General features: G+C 32.0%; 7 protein-coding genes across 11 annotated transcripts in view; 4 read left to right on the plus strand and 3 right to left on the minus strand.

Moving 5' to 3' along the window:
* Nucleotides 1–22830, plus strand: part of LOC113495472 (carbohydrate sulfotransferase 11-like) — a 602728-nt gene that overhangs the window by 462900 nt on the left and 116998 nt on the right. The window lies entirely within an intron of this gene.
* Nucleotides 61–2062, plus strand: LOC113495474 (BRISC and BRCA1-A complex member 2-like). The gene is made up of 7 exons (XM_026874249.1): nucleotides 61–303; nucleotides 376–674; nucleotides 845–1020; nucleotides 1098–1220; nucleotides 1346–1409; nucleotides 1561–1714; nucleotides 1796–2062. Exons 1-7 carry the CDS (start codon nucleotides 216–218, stop codon nucleotides 1993–1995), a joined length of 1104 nt encoding a protein of 367 aa, XP_026730050.1. The 5' UTR covers nucleotides 61–215; the 3' UTR covers nucleotides 1996–2062.
* On the minus strand, nucleotides 2048–4148 carry LOC113495479 (cytochrome c-type heme lyase). Its single transcript, XM_026874258.1, has 4 exons — nucleotides 3713–4148; nucleotides 3180–3416; nucleotides 2948–3072; nucleotides 2048–2739 (listed from the first exon to the last, which is right to left on the minus strand). Exons 1-4 carry the CDS (start codon nucleotides 3890–3892, stop codon nucleotides 2502–2504), a joined length of 780 nt encoding a protein of 259 aa, XP_026730059.1. The 5' UTR covers nucleotides 3893–4148; the 3' UTR covers nucleotides 2048–2501.
* On the minus strand, nucleotides 4841–5660 carry LOC113495483 (39S ribosomal protein L55, mitochondrial). The gene is made up of 2 exons (XM_026874261.1): nucleotides 5355–5660; nucleotides 4841–5043 (listed from the first exon to the last, which is right to left on the minus strand). Exons 1-2 carry the CDS (start codon nucleotides 5547–5549, stop codon nucleotides 4897–4899), a joined length of 342 nt encoding a protein of 113 aa, XP_026730062.1. The 5' UTR covers nucleotides 5550–5660; the 3' UTR covers nucleotides 4841–4896.
* LOC113495463 (CTL-like protein 1) lies at nucleotides 7601–14663 on the plus strand. Of its 3 annotated transcripts, none has more exons than XR_003400720.1 (12): nucleotides 7601–7996; nucleotides 8086–8623; nucleotides 9403–9569; nucleotides 9703–9762; nucleotides 10484–10651; nucleotides 10734–10863; nucleotides 11296–11443; nucleotides 11562–11702; nucleotides 11826–11988; nucleotides 12199–12420; nucleotides 12673–12907; nucleotides 13689–14663. XR_003400720.1 is itself a non-coding variant. In XM_026874212.1 (12 exons), the coding sequence occupies exons 1-12, from the start codon at nucleotides 7889–7891 to the stop codon at nucleotides 13690–13692; spliced, it is 2007 nt and encodes a 668-aa protein (XP_026730013.1). In that variant the 5' UTR covers nucleotides 7601–7888; the 3' UTR covers nucleotides 13693–14663. The 3 variants fall into 3 exon arrangements, 2 of the variants coding, with proteins under 2 accessions (XP_026730013.1, XP_026730012.1); XM_026874212.1 differs by having other exon boundaries at nucleotides 12673–12830; XM_026874211.1 differs by lacking the exon at nucleotides 13689–14663 and having other exon boundaries at nucleotides 12673–13670.
* On the minus strand, nucleotides 15720–17502 carry LOC113495473 (ribosome biogenesis protein BRX1 homolog). The gene is made up of 5 exons (XM_026874248.1): nucleotides 17251–17502; nucleotides 16813–17089; nucleotides 16443–16726; nucleotides 16066–16303; nucleotides 15720–15947 (listed from the first exon to the last, which is right to left on the minus strand). Exons 1-5 carry the CDS (start codon nucleotides 17374–17376, stop codon nucleotides 15745–15747), a joined length of 1128 nt encoding a protein of 375 aa, XP_026730049.1. The 5' UTR covers nucleotides 17377–17502; the 3' UTR covers nucleotides 15720–15744.
* On the plus strand, nucleotides 17872–22650 carry LOC113495466 (D-2-hydroxyglutarate dehydrogenase, mitochondrial). The gene is made up of 9 exons (XM_026874217.1): nucleotides 17872–18411; nucleotides 19257–19404; nucleotides 19641–19838; nucleotides 20378–20571; nucleotides 20982–21150; nucleotides 21300–21429; nucleotides 21538–21694; nucleotides 21815–21980; nucleotides 22211–22650. Exons 1-9 carry the CDS (start codon nucleotides 18313–18315, stop codon nucleotides 22468–22470), a joined length of 1521 nt encoding a protein of 506 aa, XP_026730018.1. The 5' UTR covers nucleotides 17872–18312; the 3' UTR covers nucleotides 22471–22650.

Below are 22830 nucleotides of genomic sequence, written 5' to 3' on the forward strand. Positions count from 1 at the left end.
AATACCGGCATTTTGTTGTAACCCTGTACGTAAGCACTAGTTTTTGAAATGTAAAATATGTATTAATGTCTATGGATGGTTATGGTCTGTCACTGTTGTTGTCATGTTGTTGTGATATTATTTTTGTCTTATCCTTTCCCTCTGTAAATACTTGAGTTTATATTTTCACTTTAAAATATAAAATACCAACAAATCTATAGTACTTTTACACCACCATGTCGTTCGAAAGTTTCGGAGTTATCAACGATTTAGCTCCAGTGTTTCGCCCATACGTGCAAAATGTATACCAAGATTTGAAACTTGGTAAGCTGCAAATATACACCTTTTATAATACTTGTTGGGCAATTATTTTATACTATTTTTGTTTTGTCTTAGGTTTATGTAAAACTAAAGTTGACTTTGAGAGAATATCTGGAAATTTAGAAGGGGGTGATTGTCAATTGCGGATTGTGCTACCATACTGTTCTAAGAAACTTAAATGGGAAGTTATATTTGACAGTACATCACCTTGGTTCGCGCCGGATTTTAGATTTGATGATGATACTTTTTTGGCGAAGATAGAGGCAAATTTTCTTGAAGAAAAAGTACCAAGTCTGTTTAAATGGAATGAAAATGATCCCAAGGCACTTAGTGATGTCTTGTCAGAACTCATCAGTTTGTATAAACTTCATCATGTAAATAAACTTTGTAATACTTCAAAATTCTAAAAAGATACCGTTGTTATTAACAGTAAATTAAATTATTTGTCTTAAGAGTTTACATTTAAATATAGGGAATTAAAAAATCGTTTTGCAACAGATATTCAATTCAAAAATATGTTTACTGAATCTCATGATTATTACAGATAAAAAAACTAAATGAAGATGAGAGTTCTCGAGCCTACTTTGAATACAGTGCTTTGCTTGGAGATGCATTAACATCTGAGAAGGACATAGAAGTATGGGTTGGCAACCATGTTGTGGAGTTTTTAATAAGACTTAATGTAGATACATCAAGATTACCAGAATTATACTGTGATGGGTAAACAATTTAATCAAAGAACAATAATAATTACTTTATGCTAGTTAATACAGCAATTTAACTATATCTTTTTCCAGAACTGAACAGAATCCAGCTATTGACACAGCATTATTATTAGTCAGATATCCAAACTCAACAAATGCTGAATTGATTATGTCACCTACACTGACCAACTCACTTGGAAATATCAACCTGCCTTTGTAAGTTCTATTCTTATCATTGCTTAATGTAATGGTTAATCCTTAGTTCTGCATCTACAATTTTTCTTAATACTGCATCTCTAATGTGTCATTTCTCAATTTTATCAATATTTTTATTTTTGCAGAATGCATCAATCTGGGGTCCTAATGGATTATGTACCTATGGTGACTGATTTACTAAACAATAAGGTAAGTAGTGCATACAAAATCTTTATAGCTGTCAATATATTATATTCATGCTTAGGCTTAAAAGACATGTAGAAGTGATGATATATCTTACTTGCAGAATAAATGATTTAATTTCTTTTTTTTTTTCAAAAACATGTCCACCTGTTTCCAGATTCGAGATTTGCTCAATAATGAAAAATTAAAACGAGATTTATTAGCACAACTGATTGTTAAATATGAAGGTGCTGTACTGGAACATGACGCAAATAATGCAGCTTTCTTATTTGAAATGAACAATTTTCACTGGATCCTGCAGATAGACATTGGTTTGTAATTTACCCTTACCTTACAAAGTTTAATAACATTGGATATAAAAGGTTATTTTATCTTTACTGCAAATTTTCTAGGGGTCAAGTTTCCAGAGAAGCCTCCAGTATTAACCTTGAGATCAATTTACCATTGCACTAAAGGAAAACCAATGTACAAAGTTCTACCAAGCTGTCCATACAATAATTTTGAAGGATACATTGAACAACAAGTTGAAATATTCAAAAATGAATGTATGGGAACACCATCTATTAACCAACTAGTCAGTATAGATAACTGAGCATTTCGTTTTCAATTGTAACTATAATTTAAGGATTAAAAATAAAAGATCATTTATTTCAACTTCATTTTACTATGTATCGTATTTTAACCTTGTTAGTTAAACATATTCCTACAAGGATTTATTAACATGAACAATGTTGCAATGCAAACATGATTATTTAACAAAACTATCATTCCTAAGACATCTAGTTTAGTATGAATACAATCCAAACCTTATTGTTAATATGCTGGTAGCATTTTTATTTTCACTAAAATGTTAACTAATATCAAATAAGTACTGATAAGTGTTCCTAATCTTACTATCTTAAAAGGAACATATTATGTACATAAAGTACTTATCAAGAAAAGATCTAAAAAATCTATAACTTTGTGAATAATAGTCCAAACAAAATATAATCACAAAGAGTTTCCGCAGTGACAAATTCTTGTCGACAGAAGAACCCCACGAAAAAATAAATACTTAATTGCAATTTATGCATTATATTTTGGTGGTAAAGTTATAATCTAATTTGTCAATTTAGTATTTTCCTTGGTGCCAATAAGTTCATAGCGGTATCTCATATACATGACTTTCATTCTGTCCCATACATTGTCAAATGAGTCCATTGCTGGCCTGACATCCAGTAATGCAAACTGATACTTGTTGTCGACTTCTCCTCCATCATAGTAGTCAATCACATAGCGGACATCCTTGCCACACCTATCTACAATCCAGTCATGTCTATCAAAGGGCAGTTCATATCTGAAAACAAAATAATACGTTTTATTGCATAATCTGAATAATCTGAATTAATATGATACAAAATGTGGGGTTTTGTTACTGTCACAATAAATCTGTGATGTAAGATTGAGTTACCATTAGAGAACAAGTATTTTAAATAGTTCAGTATCAATAATATCCATTACCAAAAAAAAGTAAATGTAAATAATTTAGCTAGTATTTGACTTACCCCAGCCATGACCTTATGCGGGCCCTGGGGCTGTAATCTGAAGCTTTACCTCCAAAGCTTTTAAGTCTTGGGTGTCCACACTCCTTTGCATGAAGAGCCTCCCATTTTAAGACCTCCTGCCAAGCCTTAAAATAAATTTTCATAATTTAATTAAAGGAATTGGATACTAAACTAAATGGCATAATTATGTTTTTATGTGATTATTCTTGAGGCAATTTTACACATTAAATACCTGTTCATTGTTGGCATTGTGTATTTTGATAATATCCTCCATATCTTTCTGCTCAATGTCCTCATTCTTCCAGCGCCAGCCCTTACGCAGCATAGCATTCCAGAACATTTGCTGGCTGGGATACACCCAGAACTCTGTGGAGCCATCAGGCATGGCACGGGGAATGGAGGATACTTGGCGCTGAGTAGGCAACTCAAAGGGCTGGTCAGGGGCTGGCTGTTGATTAGCTGGAGGCATCTATAGAAATCCCAATAAAATGATTGTTTACTGTCTTTATGCCAGTTTCTACATTTAGTATATACTTGTTATAAGTTACTGAACCAGAAGAGTCATTTACAATGATGTAAGTCCACTTTCTAGGTATTGTACTTTGTATAATCAACATAATCAGCACAGTGTAATAGTGTGATATTTGACTACACAAGGTCATTTATGTAGCACACATGATATTGTATAATAATTATGTTTGAAGGTTATGTTATTTTCATATGTTAATCGAACTTATCTATAAGATTCAAAGCACTAAAACTTACCATGTTATAAGGGTTGATGTCGGTGCCTTGCTGCCCTGCCTGCACAGGGCATTCCGACACCTTGGGTTTTTCTGGTACATTTTCATTTTTCTTGTGCATCGGACATTCTGGTGGAGGATTCGAGCCCTCACTTATGTTAGGCATTTTAATACTAGCCTCAGCTGATACTGTGTTCCCCATTTTGATAACGTCTTATGTAATTCGTAAGGATGAGGTTAATACATACACATAACTATGGCCCTTTGAAACACTAAAATAAGACACTAAATGCCGCAAAATAACAATTAATTTAAAACTATGAAATCGTATTTTTTAATTATTTATCTTCTGAAGCAAGACTATCTAATTTTAACTAATCGTTTTCGTTTCACAAAAATTACACTTGTAAAGTTATTATTACACCATGCCCTCTATTCTATCACAATAAAATAACACGAGTGAGTGTTGCCAGATGAGATTAAAAAAGGTTAAATATTACGCTCCATTAGATAAAAGAAATATATAAATATGGATTTATTCCTCACTTAATAGTTAAACTTTAGGAGAAGCCAGTTTAGTTATTATCACTAAGAATATCTACACAATGAAGTTTCGTAATTAATAAGAGGACAAAGGTATGAGAAATAGCTAGTTTTCTTTGTTTGTAGCTATAGCTAGTTGTCTTTTACACACTCACTTTCTTGTTTATATGTTTGCTTGCTTGTCGTTCTGGTTGGATTTTTGTAACTCAATTTTTAGGCACTTCCCGATAGGCTGAAATTTTCAGGGTAGCTTGAAATTCAATGACACTGCAATTTACAACTATAAAAATGACTGAACCGATTTTGATAAAAAAGTGGGTATATCGATTTTTTAAGTACATTAATGGTCCCCTTTAAACACAGTAACGAAAAAAGGGAATATATTACAAAATAGACAATCAGTATAACCTCAATATTGTTAAATTAAAGTTAGTTAATATTAATGTGTTTGTGAAAGCATTAGCAAGTAAGGATAAAGTATTGAACCAAATTTGATAGAATTTTACATGGAGATGGCACCCCCCATTTACACATGAGCTACTTTATGAGCTTTTTTCCAAGTTTAAAGTAAAGGATGCAGTTAGTTTAAAATAATTGAAAGCCTGCATTAATTTTATATTTTATAATTAACTAAAACCTAATAACATGAAATGCTTATGGCATCTACTTCTTTTTTATGTATTTTAAATATTTCTTGGCATTAAAGTCATCTTCAATATCATCAGTAATTTTAACTTTCTTCTTTGGTTTCCTCTTTTCTAGTCTCATTTTACGCTCTTCTTCAGTTAATTGTGACAAATCCAGTGGCAGCTAGAAACAAGTGAAAGTAAATTAATTATTATTTTTAGGAAGGAATTTATTCAAAATGTTAACATTTACTACATCATATCATCATATGATATGTAAATATGATCAGCAACAGTGCTACAAAAGTAAAAAACACTAAAATTAGTAGAGTTTATCAATTAAACCACATAAAATAACCTATCCTTAATTATCTCCGGTTTTATATTGGTTGTATATCCCGAAAGCATGAGGCTAAGGAAAGAATAAAGGTGAGAGAAAATGTAGGCCGCTAGTTTTTCGTAATTTCTGTTGTTCGATTAATTATTTATCCGTACCTTAATAATTTTTCTCGGTTCATGATATCGTACATTAATAGAAGCACCATCAGACAATACAACTCTTGTAGGATACATTCTAGCGTAAATATCTCTGTGTATCTTGGTAACGCTTGCTACATTGTTATGTAAATAACTTTTACAACACAAATTTATAAAGGAAGTTTTTAAGTGTAATAGTGCTCTAGTATTCATTATAATGAAACATATATTTGAATGATTTTGGAAAAATAATTCAACATGAAACTATTTTATAACCTCGTAACAGTGGTTATCTGGTTATGTCATTTAGAGTCAACAGACAAACTCACAGGACAAGCTGTCAAATTAATGTTTAGTGTTGTTCACAGAATAAATATTCTTGAATTTCTTTATGAAAAGTTACTGGATTTTTTTTAGATAATTCACAAAAATAAGTCACCGTCATTCAAAAACCTAATTACGCAAGTTAAATTGAACTTTAATTTTAAAAACAGCGTAATTAGACATAATAAGAAGAGTTGGCAGTTTCCGTGTGTGTGTGTTGTGACCATAGCATGTTCTACAGAAGTACGGGAGTAATTAACAATATAGGAATGAAGACGATAATTTAACTCAATACATAACCAGTTTGAAAATAAATACTACTTCCAATATTAGTAAAAAACCCGAAAAATATGTTGAAGATTTTTTTCGTGAATAATAAATACCTATATACACCAAAATATTGCGGGATTATTGAACAAATCTGACGCAATTTCAGTATGTATTGAAGAACTGCTGCAGAAGAAAAAATAAACGTTGACATAATATGTATTACAGAACATTTTATTATGACGGGTTATGAACCATACTTGACTATCTCAAATTACCAATTGGCAGCATATTTCTGCAGAGATGGAAGCAAAAGAGGAGGTGCATGTATACTTGTCAAAAATCGCCACCAATACACCGAATTAAAACAAGTCAAAAAAAAATTCGTTGCCTGGTGTAATTGAATGCTGTGCAATAGAACTTACGCAATATAAGATTGTCATTGCATGTGTCTACAGAGTACCTAAACCTAGCAATTTTAATATATGTATGGAAAAAATGCAGATTCTGTTGCAAACACTTACTAAAAAACAATATGAAAATATTGTAATAATGGGCGACTTTAATGTAGACATTCTAAAGCGTAACATACAGACTCTAGATTTCGAATGTTGATTTTAAATTTTTAAATCTAATAAGTTCATACATCAGTGACAGAAGGCAATACACAGAAATAAGTTCAATAAACACAGACACAAAACAAGAAGAGAAACATAAATCATCAATGCGTATCGTCAAATATGGAGTACCTCAGGGTAGTGTCTTAGGTCCTCTGTTATTCATTTTGTATGACACACAGAAAGTTTAATAAAAAGAATTAGTATGGCCTCATATGCAGTACATAAGCTGGTTCCTATAATTAACATGGATGCTCTTCTTACAGCTTACCATGGTCTCGTTTCTTCTATTATTAGATACGGTATTATCTTTTGGGGTAACTCCACCAACAAAGAATTAGTTTTCAAAGCTCAAAAGCGATGCTTAAGGACTATGTTCAAGCTGAAAGTTACTGATAGCTGTAAATCGTATTTAAAAAAATTTAGAATATGAACCCTTCCGTCTCTGTACATTTTAGAAACCGCCGTATTTGTAAAAACAAACCCTCATTTATTTGCAAAGATGTCTGATGTAATTAATCGCAATAGACCCGATAATAGCAAATTGTGTATTCAAACATCAAAAACAACTATGATGCACAATAGCATTTTTTGTATGGCTCCAAAAATTTACAATAAAATACCGTCACTCTGGAAAGACCTAAAAATTTAAATTTTCAAAAAGCAATTAACTAAATTCTTAAGTGATAAATCTTATTATTCTACTGAAGAGTTCCTGCAGGATAAAATATAACAGCTGATTTACTGCTCCATACTTTTTATTCTATTTGTATTTCTTTGTTTTACAATTATAACTTTATTATTATTATAATATATAGTGTTGTTGTTATTGTTATTATTTTTTGTTGTATTAACTTAAAACTAATAAATATTTAAGTATAATTGTTAATTTGGAGAGGTTTAAAATGTTTATTTCAAAATACTAAGATTATTTTTTCTTTCTTTATATTTGTATGCTGTAATGGCTAAACATGACTGTTACTTTTTTTTCTTTTTAACACCCTGCATGCACACTATGCATGTTTTACAAATAAAAATATCTTATATTATCTTTTTTATCTCTTATCCGTCTTGGAAGATGTCATACAAAACACGATTGTCAGATGCGTTCTTTGTAAACACACACGAACAAGCAGGTTACACTTACACCGTTACACCCAAGCTTACATACACAGACAGAGCAGACGCTTTCAATTTTCGATAAAAATAAAAATAAATATTGTGAACGCCCGGAATCAAGCCAAGAGTTAAATAAACGTAGTCTCATTTTTCTGAAAAAGAAAATGTGGTCGTGACTAAACTGAAAATTGGTTTTATTAAGTTTAATAAATCCCAAACATAAAAATGGGTTGCGCGCAAAGTGAAATATCTCCTCAAAATGAACCAGCTCCTAGAAAAGGATGTACCGATGTGCTGTGGCTCATTATTTACATATTATTTTGGATATTAATGGTAAGACGGAAGACGATATTTAAGTAAATTTTCTTATAGGTTCAATGTTTATTTACAAAACAAACACGTAAGAATTATATTATTTTCAGATAATAGTTGCTGCTATATCATTTGTGTATGGAAATCCACTACGAGTTATAAATGGGTTTGATTCATTTGGCAATACCTGTGGAGTTAAACACAATCACAAGCTAACACCAGCTCCAGTTTCAGGCATCAGCACTGTTGATAAGAGATATCTTTTCTTTATGGATATCAAAGAACTACAAAGGTCTCTTAAAATTTGCGTCAAAGAATGCCCTAACAAGAAGTTAAATTCATTGATTGACATTCAAAACTTTTATAAAGAAACTGGGTCAAACCTCTGCCGTTATGATGTCAACCTGAACAAAGTAACAACTAACAAGGACTATGAACACAGCTATGTAGGTCCTTGTCCTACACTACCAGTTTATGAGACTTTCCCTCTACTGAATAGATGCTTCCCCAAGTCAGCTCATGAACTTACAAAAAAAGTATTCACTGACTTCTATGATTTACTCAATAGTTGGGACACTATTGAGCAGATGCTTTCTGATCTCTATTCCTCATGGAAGGAAATGATTATATGTGTCATAGTGGCCTTCAGTAAGTATTAAAAAAATTAACAAATTAAATTTTTTGTCTGTGAATAATATAGAATGTTTTTTCTTATTATTTTGCACTGCTATGGTAATTTGATGGACACTAGTTTTGTAACTAAATTGATCTAGCTTTGTAGCTCTGTGTCACTGTTCTATATATACTCTATGTGGGAGGTCACAATATAATAAAGACTGACTCATTGTTACCGATGATGTCAAGTAACTATTAATTTTTCCCACAGTTGCTGGTGTGAAGATGAGTCATAAACTAAGAAAAGCATAATGATAAGAATAAGTACTTTAAAGAGGTTCCTATAATTATGTTGTAAACTTTCGTAGAAAATACAATAAAAAAAAGTTTTCAAACATCTTTAAACATACAATGTAGACAATGGGTTTGTTTTGTGTATCATATAAGTGTAGTCTAGACTTTATATGATTGTTTAGTCTAATACTTTTGTTAAAGTTTTTTTTATAGTTTTCTGCATGCTATGTAAATGAGTAGAGCTCTTATTATTATTTATTTAATCTCCTATTTAGTTATTTTACCTTATTCCCATAATTATGTTAGTCCTAAATTGTTTAGATTAGACCAATCAATCATTATCATTATCAATTAACATATAATTGGCAGGAGTGTAGCAATTTAATGAGATTTAAAAGGAAAAGTAATTATATGATCTCATTTAGTACTAAATAAGGAAGTCTGAGATAAGATATCATAATATTTTTACAAAAAGATTTGGTTTTATAAGCCAATAATTTATATTTATTACTTTTCAGTATGTTCCCTTATCATGGTGTCCATCCTTCATTTACTAGCTACTTTGGTATCATGGATATTTATGATACTAGTGTCGATAGCTAGTATAGCAGGAACTGCATTACTATGGTACACATACCATGAACTGAGGACAAAACACAAGTCTTTTGAAACTGCATATTTATCTGTAAGTTACTAATATGTATACCTTCATAAGGCACTATGTACTATAATCTCATTATACTAACAAAATAAGTACTGAAATCAAACATCTCATCATAATTATGTTTTTCATTTTTTTAATTGCATATTTTTTTCAGGAATCTCTAAAGAACGAAAGCGCCTTTTTGTGGTATTCAATAATAGCTACTATTATTACTGTAAGTATCTCAAAATACACAACTTTTGATTAAATTATTTATCACAAAAAAATGTTATTTTACTGTCCTTAGTAGTCCAATCATAATTTATTCACAAATCATGGTAAGACAACATCCAGTTAGAGAGCAGGGCCCAGATTCTGCTATTTACAAAGGCCAATGAATGAATGGCAGTAGGATTAAATTTGAAATTATTCCTATTCTATTAAGCTGGAAGATATCGCTTTTAGCGATAAGGCCGCCATTGTACCCTAATATTGTATGTATTAATCACTGCTGTAATTCCATGGTGTACAATTAAGAATATTCTAATCTAATCTAAGCATTTTGCCAATACAATAATTGGAAGTTAATTGTATTGATCTTGAGTGTACCGTCCCGTACTGAATTTGTAATTATTGTGTAGAAAAATTCTTAAAAGAATACGAAAATTGACATTTTAAGCCAAATTTCAATTATTCATCGGCCATTGTAAATACCAGAACTGGGGCCCAGTTTTGTTGTAAATAGAAAGCAGTTACGAACTAGTAGAACTACATCGTATAAAAAACAATGATAGCCTATTCAACTTGTACATCCTGTATGTAATATGTATGCTTTAATTATTTTTAATTGCTCTAAACCCGCTGTTTAAACCTGCTTTAACTTTTTTATGGCACTTTACATTTAGTTTTGGCCAATGCCAATATATGTATAATTTTATTCTGCTTTTTTTTTTCAGGTGATATTATTGTTGTTGGTGTTTGTGATGCGTTCCCGCGTGTCTTTCTTGGCGGCCTTATTCAAAGAAACTGCTCATTGTCTTGGTTCCATTCCGGCCTTATTTTTACAACCTATAATAACATTTTTCTTCCTTGTACTATTTTTAGCATTTTGGTCGATAGTTGTGGTAAGTTTTAGTTTCTTGTTTCAAAGTAAATTTGAAATTATAATTATTTACCGATAACAATACAAGTTACCATCTGTTTCAGGTATGTTTGGCAACGGCTAACTACCCTGGTATACCATTTCAAACTAATTTCCTACTAAATGGAACTTCGGCATCGGAACTGAGTCAAAGTAATAAAATAGCTATCGACGCACAAAACAATAGCTTGAAAAGTAAGAATAAACATTTAACTAAATTCGTCGGCCAAAATAAAAAAATTACCTACTACATACGAAGTTTGAAGGGTTGAACTAAATTATTGTACCTAGAGATAACCTACTCTGCATCGTAAATTGATTGAATGAACTTTGGTATCTCCGTTACTTATACGTAGATACACAATTCATAAAGGCACTAGTCATTTCAAAAAATAAAAAACGAACTTTGCACTTAGAAACTTCACGTTTCGCGGGGGTTAAACGATCAATTCGTACTCAAGTTCAAAGTGAAAATAAAATAACTGACGACATGCAATACTAACAACGACAAAGTCTTGTACAACGACGAGACTATTTTGTAATTTTCTAAATTGATCATGCTAAACTAACTATTAAATTAAATAGACGACCGTAATGTATACGAATAATCTTTATGTTATATTACAGCATTCACTTTGGAAAACATTGAGTTTGACCCCATGTGGGTTAAGAGTATGTGGTGGATATGTCTGATTTGCTTAGTTTGGGGTAGCGAGTTCATACTCGGATGTCAACAGATGACAATCGCTGGAGCGGTATCGCTTTGGTATTTTAGGTATGTATTGCGACATTATATCCGTATTAAGTTTTAGTTGACAAATCATAAGCAAATGTTTCTATCTTGCTAATGATAATCGTCTATTTGTATATAAATGTAGCAAATTTTATTTCAGGGGTCCGAATGCTCATCCATCGCCTGTTTTGTATTCGATCGGAAAACTTATAAAGTATCACTTGGGTTCAGTGGCAAAAGGATCATTTTTGATAACCCTCTTCAAGATACCTCGTCTCATCTTGACCTATTTACACGCTAAGTAAGTTATGAATAGAGTGTTATAGCATTAAACATAAATTGGTTACGCAAAGTTATAGTGTAGAAAATAATAGATAGAATATAAGTATCATTTTGAGTTATAACTATAGCTGCTTCTTTTCAGGTTGTCGTCTCGAGCAGAAAAAGGTTCAGAGTGCGCAAAATGTGGCCTTAAATGTGGTATATGTTGCTTCTACTGTCTCGAGAAGTTTATCCGGTACTTGAATCATAATGCCTATACGATAATTACTATTGAGAGATGCCACTTTTGCAAGGCGGCTGCTAAGGTAATTTTATAAGCCATTAATTAGTTAATTCAATGCTGCAAAATCTATTGTTTTAAAAATATTATTTTGTAGCATGAATAAGTTAAAAAGATGTTTACCGTGACTAAGTTATACACTGATTTAAGCGTTTGAAGCGTCAAGAAAAAGAAAACATTCCCGCGCCTGTTTTATCTGATTAAACATTTTTATCAAATTTTATTTTATTTTCAGGCATTCAGCACCATAGTAAACAATGCTCTCCAAGTGGCCACGATAAACAGTGTGGGTGACTTCATCCTGTTCCTGGGTAAATGTATAGTGACAGCGGTCACGGGTATCGTCGGTCTACTGCTTCTTAAGCGCAATACTGAACTGCACTTCTTTGCTGTACCGACGCTTGTGATTTGTGTCTTCTCGTTCTTTATTGCACACTGCATACTTTCTCTTTATGAGGTTGGTTTTATACATATTATTTGTTTTGTTATGAGCCTAAATTTCTATTCCTTTTAAACGGATTACTTCGACAGTCCCATACCTTTTTTTAGCTCATTTAAACTTCGCTGTATTTTAATGTGAAGTAACAGGGATCAAACCTAACTTAAAATTTATTACAGAAATTAATGACACAACCCATATATTGCAACAGTCTTACAAAATACTTATGCTTCTGTGATCCACGGGATTTTAAACATAATATATTTTTAGATGGTGGTTGACTCCCTGTTCCTCTGCGTTTGTGAAGACCGCAACATGAACGGCGCTGACGGTAGATGGAAGAACTCGAGACTTGCGGAACTCGGCGGCCATAAACAACAGAAGCTCGATGACGTAGACGGCACGGAACTTCAGGACGTGCCAGACAAGTATTGAAGACAGACTGTAGAGCTTGTGGGCTTGTGCATGTCCGTCCAGTGCCTTATTATGGATAGCGGCTGCTAATGTAAATGTTCATGCTATATACTTTGGTATTTAAGCTCTTCTACTCAATAGCCGGGAATTATCTTTGAGACTGTACACTTGTGTCTATTCATGACTTCAACATTTTTGTTATAAATTTAATCCGATATATATATATATATATCTTACTGTGTTAATTTGACATATTTAAATCAACTTTTCCACGAAGATTTTTCACCGAAAGAGTAATCCATCGTCAGTGTTTAGGTGAAGTAATTAATCTAATATTATGGTGCTTGCTTATGGTGTCGTATAAGATTTAATAATTTGGTACGGTGGTGTTAAAATATACTAACCAGTTTAAGGAATGCTTATTTGGTAACTTTTAATTGAATTAGTTATTCTACTTTAATGTGCATCTAGATGGTGAATGGTGATGGCATTGTTGAATGTAACTTTTTTCCTTTTTGTTTCATGTTTCTACTAACTGTATATCTAAAACTCTTCCGTATCATCGTCTTTTTTATGAATTTGGAATCATTAATTCTAGATACCTTAGTCAAATGACTACTCATACTTCTAATTGCTTTTAGGTCGGTTTTAGACTGGCGTTTTATACGCGCGTATAAGCTCGTTTTTGGACGCCGTAATAGGCGTTTTTACGCCAATCTGGTGTTTTGAGGCTCGTAATGTAGCGCGCGTGTAAGCCTGTATACTGAAACGCGCAAAGAATACGCTTGTCTGAAATCAGTCTTAAACTTAGAATATAGATTTTTTATTAAAACGTATTTGGATAAGTATTAATAATAACAATTATTTTTCAGGTAAAATTGGCAGCATTTAATTTAAGAAGAATTTTAAGACGCTTTTAATCAGTAATGCATTTTATAATTTATTATTAATGTAAGCACAACTACACCGTCTTATTTGAATTGGGCTGATATTGAGAAGTGAACCTATGGAGTAGTGTCTATAGTTCAATTGTTGAGGGAAGAAGCATGGTAAATTAAGCTGCAAATCTCAGAAGTTTGAAGGTCCTTCAAGAACAAAATTTTACTAAATATAACATTTATGTTGCATGTGGCAATCAAAAAAAGTCTTAGAGAGATATTTTTACAAATCAGTATTTATTCGAAGCAATTCTCAAATCTTTATAAGATTTAAAGAATGTATTATTCTGTCTCAATATCCTTTTAGTGTTTAGATTGTTTTTACACCTTTAATTTGATGTTGGTGCAATTTTATAGCTATAAGAATCATGGTTTTCCGAGTTTTGACGTAAATGAATATTTTGTGAATCTCGATAGTACGTATTCTTTATAGATGTTTACACATTTTGATAAAATAGTGATGTACGTTATTTATGTTGCACGATTTTTTATCCGCATGCTTATATTGTTAATGATAATTATTTTTATGCGTATTGTGTGTCTTTGTGAACATGTAATTTTGAGATTGTTTAGAATTAGTACAATTTAGGGGGCCACTGTCCCCTCTTACTGTAGGTGAGTTGTAGTTATGAAAACAAGTCTGCGCATGGCGGTGCAGAATGGTGGCTACAATCTATAGTGAGAACTGATGGTAGGCTCTAATCCGTGCTCCGTAAACGAGAGAATCTCACAGTACATGTAATAATCTCGTTTAAAACTTTTATCATCGTCATTTAACAAACTTTATTTTAATAATAAGATAATAAGACAAGTATTACTTATACTTTAAGCCTATTTTGAGGTAATTTTTGATATTCAATTTTTTTGGTTTTAGGAACCCTAGCTAAGACTATTGTCTTTTTTATTTATTACGCTATTTTAAATTATATTCAATTTATACTTTTTTTTTTAATTCTTTTGATTCAAGCATTTATTTTACTTTTTCGTAATATTTTTTTCAAATTTTACCGTATATTAACCGTCCATATTTTATTTTAAATTATACTCAATTTATACTTTTTTTTGAATTCTTTTGATTCAAGCATTTATTTTACTTTTTCGTAATATTTTTTTCAAATTTTACTGTATATTAACCGTCCATATTTTATTTTAAATTATACTCAATTTATACTTTTTTTTTAATTCTTTTGATTCAAGCATTTATTTTACTTTTTCGTAATATTTTTTTCAAATTTTACGGTATATTAACCGTCCATATCTTATCGATAGTTTTTCTATAAAATACACAATAAATGAAATGTATTTAAAGGTTTTTTATCTGTACATAAATGAGTTATTAAGGTAATTAAGCAATATAATAAATTATTATTATAAATCATTGTGTTATACATTTTACTGAGATTATGAAATTGTTGTACCTATATTATATTGCACAACATATACTCCATTTGTTTAGGTAGGTAATTAGAACAAGGTAAATTTAATAATCTAATTTTTTTTTTGTTTTGGGCGCATGTTAGTTTGGAATTTCCTTATGATGCCATTTCCTTAGTAGCCATGACTCATATAATAGAAAGACAGATTGAGGTTGGAAGAGGCAAAGGAAGGCTAAGAAGGAAGTACATAAACCAACTGAAGGCAAAGGCAGCTTCTTCGAATTTAGTCTAAATTTTGGTGTGTCTTTATATACAAACACATAAAATTTATTTCCCTGATAACACATTAACAACTTTCTTGAATTTAACTGCATTTTATTTTTAAACTGAGTATTTATACAAAAACCTTTTTAAAGTACCTAAACAAATGGAGAAAAGAAATATTAATTCCAATATTAATGACTGTTAAAAACTATTCAAGAATTGATGTTGTCGTTACTTGCAATAATATAAGGATTTTACCTCAACAGTTCTTCCATTACAGCCTAATATGAGGGCATTAATCAATCATGTTTGAATAAAAAACTCATTTGTGTGAACAATAAATTTTATTATCACGATTTACCAGGCTTTTTCTTTTTAAATTGCTTCCTCTTCTTAATCTGGTCTGAAATAGCTTTAGATTTAGCTTTCAGCTGTTTACGCCTTATTGTTTTGTCAGGGTTTGTTTTAGTCTTTTTCATCACACTCAAGATAGGCTTTTTAGCCTTAGGTTTACGAACTTTTTCTTCCTCAATAGATTCATCCACAATCTCCTCTGGAAACACAAATATGTTTTGTGAATATATTAAATGTGACAAAATAATGTATTTTTAACAACATCAACATACTAATGAGCTTCTAAAGAAGTATCTTAAGAATTAAATTGTTTTTACCTTTAACAATAACTTCCTGTGCTTTCTCCATAGGATCACCTTTGAAGAAGTCAGCTCCTTCTATATCAGGATATCCAGTTTCGGGTTTGGTAGCCTCATAAACAGCTTTCTTCTCAATTCTCCTCTCATACTTGCTGCCTGCCTTCTTAGAAGCTGCCTGTCTCAGTTTTGCTGGACTGATATACTTAGCATTTTCCCACAATGTTGATCCACCAAATGATCCAGAAAATATTTTTACCTGGAATTGGTAAGATTGTTAACTATGGTATTGACAAAAAAAACATACTGTTGTAGTGCTGTGTTACTAACACATTCAAACAGTATTACTTGTTAAGTTTAATAAATGACTTAAATATAAAAACAAATGGTCTACTTACAGGATTAAGTACAAATCTAGGTCCAATTTCAGCTAAAGCTCCATCTTCAGAGAGAATTTGGTAATTTCTAAACCAAATCCTGTTATCTAAGATCATGAATGTATATACATGATCAAAGAATGGTTGACTCTTAGGATGGTGTTTAGGAACCCCAAATATCTGCGTCAATAGTTCCTTCAGTAAATTGTAATGTGGATCCTTAGTAAATTGTGGGTCAAATGATAAAAGAGGCCTTGATCCTCTTAGGCAGTTGCCAGTCATTTTTAATTCTGCCATTGTGTAAACTGTAATTAAAATAAAGAAATTGATATAACACAGCTGCTATGCTTGAATATTACACAGAAAATTGACTTCAAATTTTTATACATACTATTTTCAACCAGAAACTTAACACTCGGTCCATTAGGGACATTAGCCATCCAAAGGTACAGGTCTCGCATCTTCCTGCCTTCAAAAAGTATGCATTTATTGCAGTTCTTCATTTCACTGATCTCATTTACCACATATAAGTTTTTGCTTCTCTCCATCTTAGACTCTGTTTTATGATGTGGCATCAACTTTTTTATATCTTCCATAAGATGCCGATGGCGGTGGTTAATACCTCGTGCAGCGAAGACTAATACTCTTTGCCGGTTAATCCATTTTACCTGAAATAACCATTATTATATTATTACACAATTTTCGGGTAATATGGTTTCACAACATGCTGTTATGGAAAATAATTAAATAACTATCATGAATGATGGTGTCTACAAAAAAAAAACAGTTATATTTACAAATGTTTTAGGCTGTTAATCAAGTTTCTAACCTGTCTAGGTGCGGGATCGTCAGACATTCGCACCGGTGGCAGTACCACAACATTATCATCTTCTTTTTTAGCTTGAGGTACTAAAGCTATCTTTTTCTTCCCAGTCTTGGCCTTTACTTTAACCATTGTGAATATACTTTGATTACAATAACCACGTGCGAATCTCAAACTGATACAGTGCTACAAACAAACGTCATTCACGGGCATTTGTCAACCTCAAAAACAGTTCTGCCAACAACTAACAAGTGTCCATTACAAAATGACATTCTTGATTCTACCCATAGATAATACATATAATACTGGTAATTCTACCATAGAGAACAACTGTGTGTGTCGATGCCCATTTCCAGTAAACAGCAATCCATTAAAAAATAAGGACAGATAAGCAAATTACATCAAAAAAGTGTATTGAAAAAATTTGTAAAAAAACAGCATCATTAATCTTATTCTTTGCTGAATAGGCGCGAGCTTAAATAGAATAGAATAGAATACTCTTTATTGTACACCATAAGGAAAAACAATTTTGGTCAATACAAACAAATATGATGAGTACAAAAGGCGGTCTTATCGCTAAAAAGCAATCTCTTTCAGACAAAATAATACTTTTTAAATTATAACACAGGGTTCTGAACTATAGAACTTATGTCTGTGGTTTGTGCAGGTGAAGAATCAATGTGTTTACGAATTCGAAGTTACGTAATCAATGTTACGAAGCCGTAATAATGTTATTCCTGTTATGAACTCACGTTGGGTCTATTTTCCTACCAATTTGAAGACTGTTTGGTTGACATATTATTGGCTTCATTGATTATGCCATTATGAAATAAATCCAGACCTAGAAATGCTTATTTCGCATAAACGTCGCAGTAATATATTATTTTGTTTAGCAATGTACTATCTAGCTTAAGGTCTTTAGTAAAGATATGTGAATGTCTATCAATAGACGTCTCAAACTGTACAACTACAATCAGTAGGTACATTAGTATACATTTTTGTATCGTGTAAGACGCTACTGTTTTGTGGTAGAGTGATAAGTAAACAAGATTGCTACGTAAATACAAAATGATCAAACCACTGGTTACTTTAGTAGGATTATTACATAAAAGTAAAATATCAGAACAAGTTAGATATGCGTCGCAGGCTTTACCACAGTTGTCTTCGGTAAGATTTGGAGTAATATACTACGTATTTACTATTTAAATTAAATTCTCTTAATGTGACTCATTTTAATGCATGTAAATAAATTTATCAACTCTGTTTCTATCTATTACGTGTGTTTATTTCTAATAGCTGTTGTTGCTTTAGGTATCAACTTACTGGCTAAGTACTTGCCTTGTTAGTAAACATTGTAGGTACTTGATGATGGTAAAATGAAGATGATCTACCTTATATTTAAAGTATTGTGATTTTTATTAGTTTGTATTTTCAAAAAAGATAGCCTACTTAAATAAAGTTTAGGTAACGACTAAATGAATAGTTACAATTAGATTTAGGGACTGAGTTGGATTTAATGCTAATTCCCAGAGTCATCGTACTCGTACCTACGCAATGATCCAAGTTTGATTCCCGTTGACAAACACAAAAATATTCATCTATGCTTAAAAATTCTAGACGAATAGGTACCTGCTACCTACTTAGGTTTTTCGTGACATTCTGTATTTCGGTAAGCTCTATTCTGATTCTCGGTGTAAGAATGAATAGATTTAAGTAAGTAAGTATATTATAAAGCGTAACTCTAATTAATATAAATATATAATTAGTAGGTATGTTAATTCTTATTACGGTATGTACGTATTGTTCTCTATCAGGAACATAACATTAGTCTAATATTTATGTTTAAAAGTCATTATTTAATGTTTACATTGTTCATTCGCGTTGATAAATGACTGAATATTTACTTATTTTCATGATTTTGCATATTATTAATAAAATAATATTGTATACTCAAATACTTTTTAATCGATACACAAAACAATAGTTAGATAAAGCGCCCTTCTCTCTTACAGGAAAAATACAACATAAAAAGAAAAGACTTCGGCACAATAAAATCATCTGATGTTAGTTATTTTAAATCGATTCTAAATGAAGGTCGAGTGTTGACTGATGAAAATGATGTAATGCCCTATAACATAGACTGGATAAAGAATTGCAGAGGTATGAAACTCAAACGGTGCAATTGTGGTATATTATAATATACGTAACTATTGACAAGCAACTTAGACTACGACTATTAAATCTAGTCCAACTTATGAAAGTCAAAATTAAAATTCGACTTGAAGTAGAACAGGGCTTTCTTTACATAATGTCACAAACTTTTACTGCTTTTTTCAAGTACATGCCAACAACGCATATTGAGTATGTTGCAGAATATAGCTCCTTTGTCATTTCAGGACAGTCGACTGTTGTATTGAAACCACAAAATACTGCAGAAGTATCGGCTATTCTGAAGTACTGTAATGAAAAACGACTGGCTGTCTGCCCGCAAGGTGGCAACACTGGCCTTGTCGGGGGGTCCGTGCCTGTCTTCGACGAAATCGTACTCAACTTCTCATTGATGAACAAAATCGAAAGCCTCGACGATGTATCAGGTTAAATATGGAGCATTTTAAACTGAGGATACTCTTAAAATTAAGCTAAAACATTTGTGATATATCCTGGCAAAGGCTAGGGTGGGATCAAGTCCTTATAATGTAGTTAGCTTATTTAATTTTCGTGGGCTGAGTTTTGTCAAGTGGATCAAAAATAATAAAAGCTAAACATATATTTAGGTACTTAATACAGAATTAAAAGTAATTAAACAAATTTTGGCTAAGTGCAGATTTACAGTAGGTACTTATAAGAAAAAAACACTGTAGAAACTTTCTTACTTACCTTCGTACTGAAATGAAAGTATTACCACTCGTCTGCGTGCGTTATGTGTGCGGCAACAATCTTATTACGTATAAGGTAATACATAATACTACATGTTCATGTAACTTGCATAATAGGAGGAATACAATACTATTGGTAGGTACCTACTCAAAACAAAATGGGTATACAAGAAACGTCCATTACAAATCTAATGTAGGAAAGTGCTAGGAAAAGATTAGCTTTAGACCCCTAAAATTAGTTCAATTTATTTTCTCAGGAGCTTTGATTTGCGAAGCCGGTTGTATACTCGAGAATTTAGACAACTATGTACGAGAGCGGGGTCTTATCATGCCCTTGGATTTGGGCGCTAAGGGTAGCTGCCATATTGGCGGTAACGCCAGCACAAATGCCGGGGGGCTAAGACTACTGCGCTATGGTAACCTACACGGGTCTATTCTAGGAATTGAAGCCGTAAGTTCTTATATTTGGATATAAATAGTTAAAATTGTAGTAAGGTAGGTAAGGTTAATTTAAATTACCATATGTAGTCGTGTCAGCTTATGAAAGGTCTTTGTTACAAGAAAGCATCGAAAATTAAATTGAGCTTACACGAATTTGCATCCCACAAAGCAACAGCTTAACAGGTTTGATACTGCCTGCAGTCCCAGAATTAACTAAATAACAAAAACCGGTTGCCGAACACGCTTCAAAGATGCGAAGGATGAGATTGTTTCCAGTTTTAATTTTATCTTTGAACAACTTTAAAAATATGATATTGTTTCTTGTTGGGAACTACCTAAACTAGTGGCTTGTTTTTCTTAGCCGCTATAAATAGATAAGTGACATAGATTTAAGAACATTGCAAGTATCTTCTTTTTTAGGTAAAAGCTGACGGAACTGTTATAGACTGCCTAAAGGCACTGAAAAAGGACAACACAGGATACCACTTGAAACATCTTTTTATCGGGTCCGAAGGAACCTTAGGATTTGTCACGAAAGTAGCTGTAAGCTGCCCCGTCCTACCCAAGGCCGTTAATTTAGGATTTTTTGGTGAGCTATAAGATATGATGTGATGTAAAAGATTTATAAAAATACATATCCTTCAGTGGGCAGGTATTTTTATAAGGCATCGTTTATTTATTAAGGTCTTGAACGATAAGATCTGAATGAAAAAAACAGTGATAAAATTAATGTTTTAGGTGTTGAAAACTTTGAAAACATTCTAAAATTATATAAAAGCGCAAAATCCAGTCTGGGTGAAATCCTATCAGCTTTTGAAATGGCTGATTTTGATTCGATCAACTCTACTGTTCAAAATTTAAAGCTTCCGTAAGTATCTCGGCAGGTTACCGAACCTACCAATTAAATTGTAAATATATTTCTGAAGATTATGGATTTAGTTTAAACTGCCTAAATAACTTTCAACCTTTTCTCTAGGAACCCAATTGCTGACTATCCATTCTACGTGTTAGTGGAAACACATGGCAGTGACGATGTTCATGATGGCGAGAAACTGTCGAGGTTTTTATCAAAAGAGATGGAATCCGGTCTAATTGTAGACGGCACTGTGACGTCAGAGCCATCAAAAATGCAGGTATAACAGTAAAGTTCTGGATATGTGTGTCAGTGCCTTACCCAGTGCCTGTGACCTACTTTCTATAATACAAGCCCAGCTTTTACTCTTCCTTTGTTCTCGCTACTGATATTTTTTTAGACAATCTGGAATCTTCGTGAAAGCATAGCTGGAGCTGGATTAGTAGTTGGTTATGTCTTCAAATACGACGTATCAATACCTCTGAAAAATTATTACGATTTAGTGCCGATATTGAGAAAGAAAGTTGGAGACAAAGCCCTTATAGTCTGCGGATACGGACACGTCGGTTAGTAACAACTTATCATGAATTTAAATTGTGTGACGTCGGTGTGACCGGGAGCGGCGACGGAAGCACGTGTTGTCGCGTAACCAAGTTACAAACTCACGTGTTTGTTTCACCGATCTAAACAACAAGTTTGTGTTTATGAAATTTCTTAATTAAGATATCATTATCAACTGATTGCTCGTTAGTTGTATGGTTTAATGACTGTTATTAATTAAAATGTATTATTCTAGGAGACGGTAATATTCATATCAATGTCACGGTACCAAAATACAGTCAGGAGATAGCATCTGTTCTAGAACCGTACATTTTTGAGGAAGTAAGCAAACTAAACGGTTCGATCAGTGCTGAACACGGCATCGGTTTCAGGAAACCTAAGTATATTCATTACAGTAAGGATAAATCTGCGCTTCAATTAATGAAGGACCTAAAACAGTTAATGGATCCAAATGGTATACTCAACCCATACAAGGTTCTACCAGATACTGTATAGTCTTTTCTGTATGTAATTAAGGTACTTTTATCTGAATATATTTGTAAACATAACAGTTAAAGTTCAAGAATTTATGATGTTTATTAGAGATAAAGTGATTGCGTCACATAACATAAGACAATGCAAACTGCAGAGATACTACCACTGGTGATAGTAATAATAAAACACAACATATTTAAATGACTTTTATTAAAATATCCATTTATTCTTATAACATTCATAATATCACTGCAACAAAAATACAATGGAATATTATAAACATTTTCCTAATTGCTTCAAATAAATAAATGTTGTATTCCATAAATATATTCGAAAAAGGTTTTTTTTATATTTTATTTAATAAACAGCACAAACGGCTTT

This window comes from Trichoplusia ni, chromosome 6 (genome assembly GCF_003590095.1).
Source record: "Trichoplusia ni isolate ovarian cell line Hi5 chromosome 6, tn1, whole genome shotgun sequence".
Taxonomy (NCBI): Eukaryota; Metazoa; Arthropoda; class Insecta; order Lepidoptera; family Noctuidae; genus Trichoplusia; species Trichoplusia ni.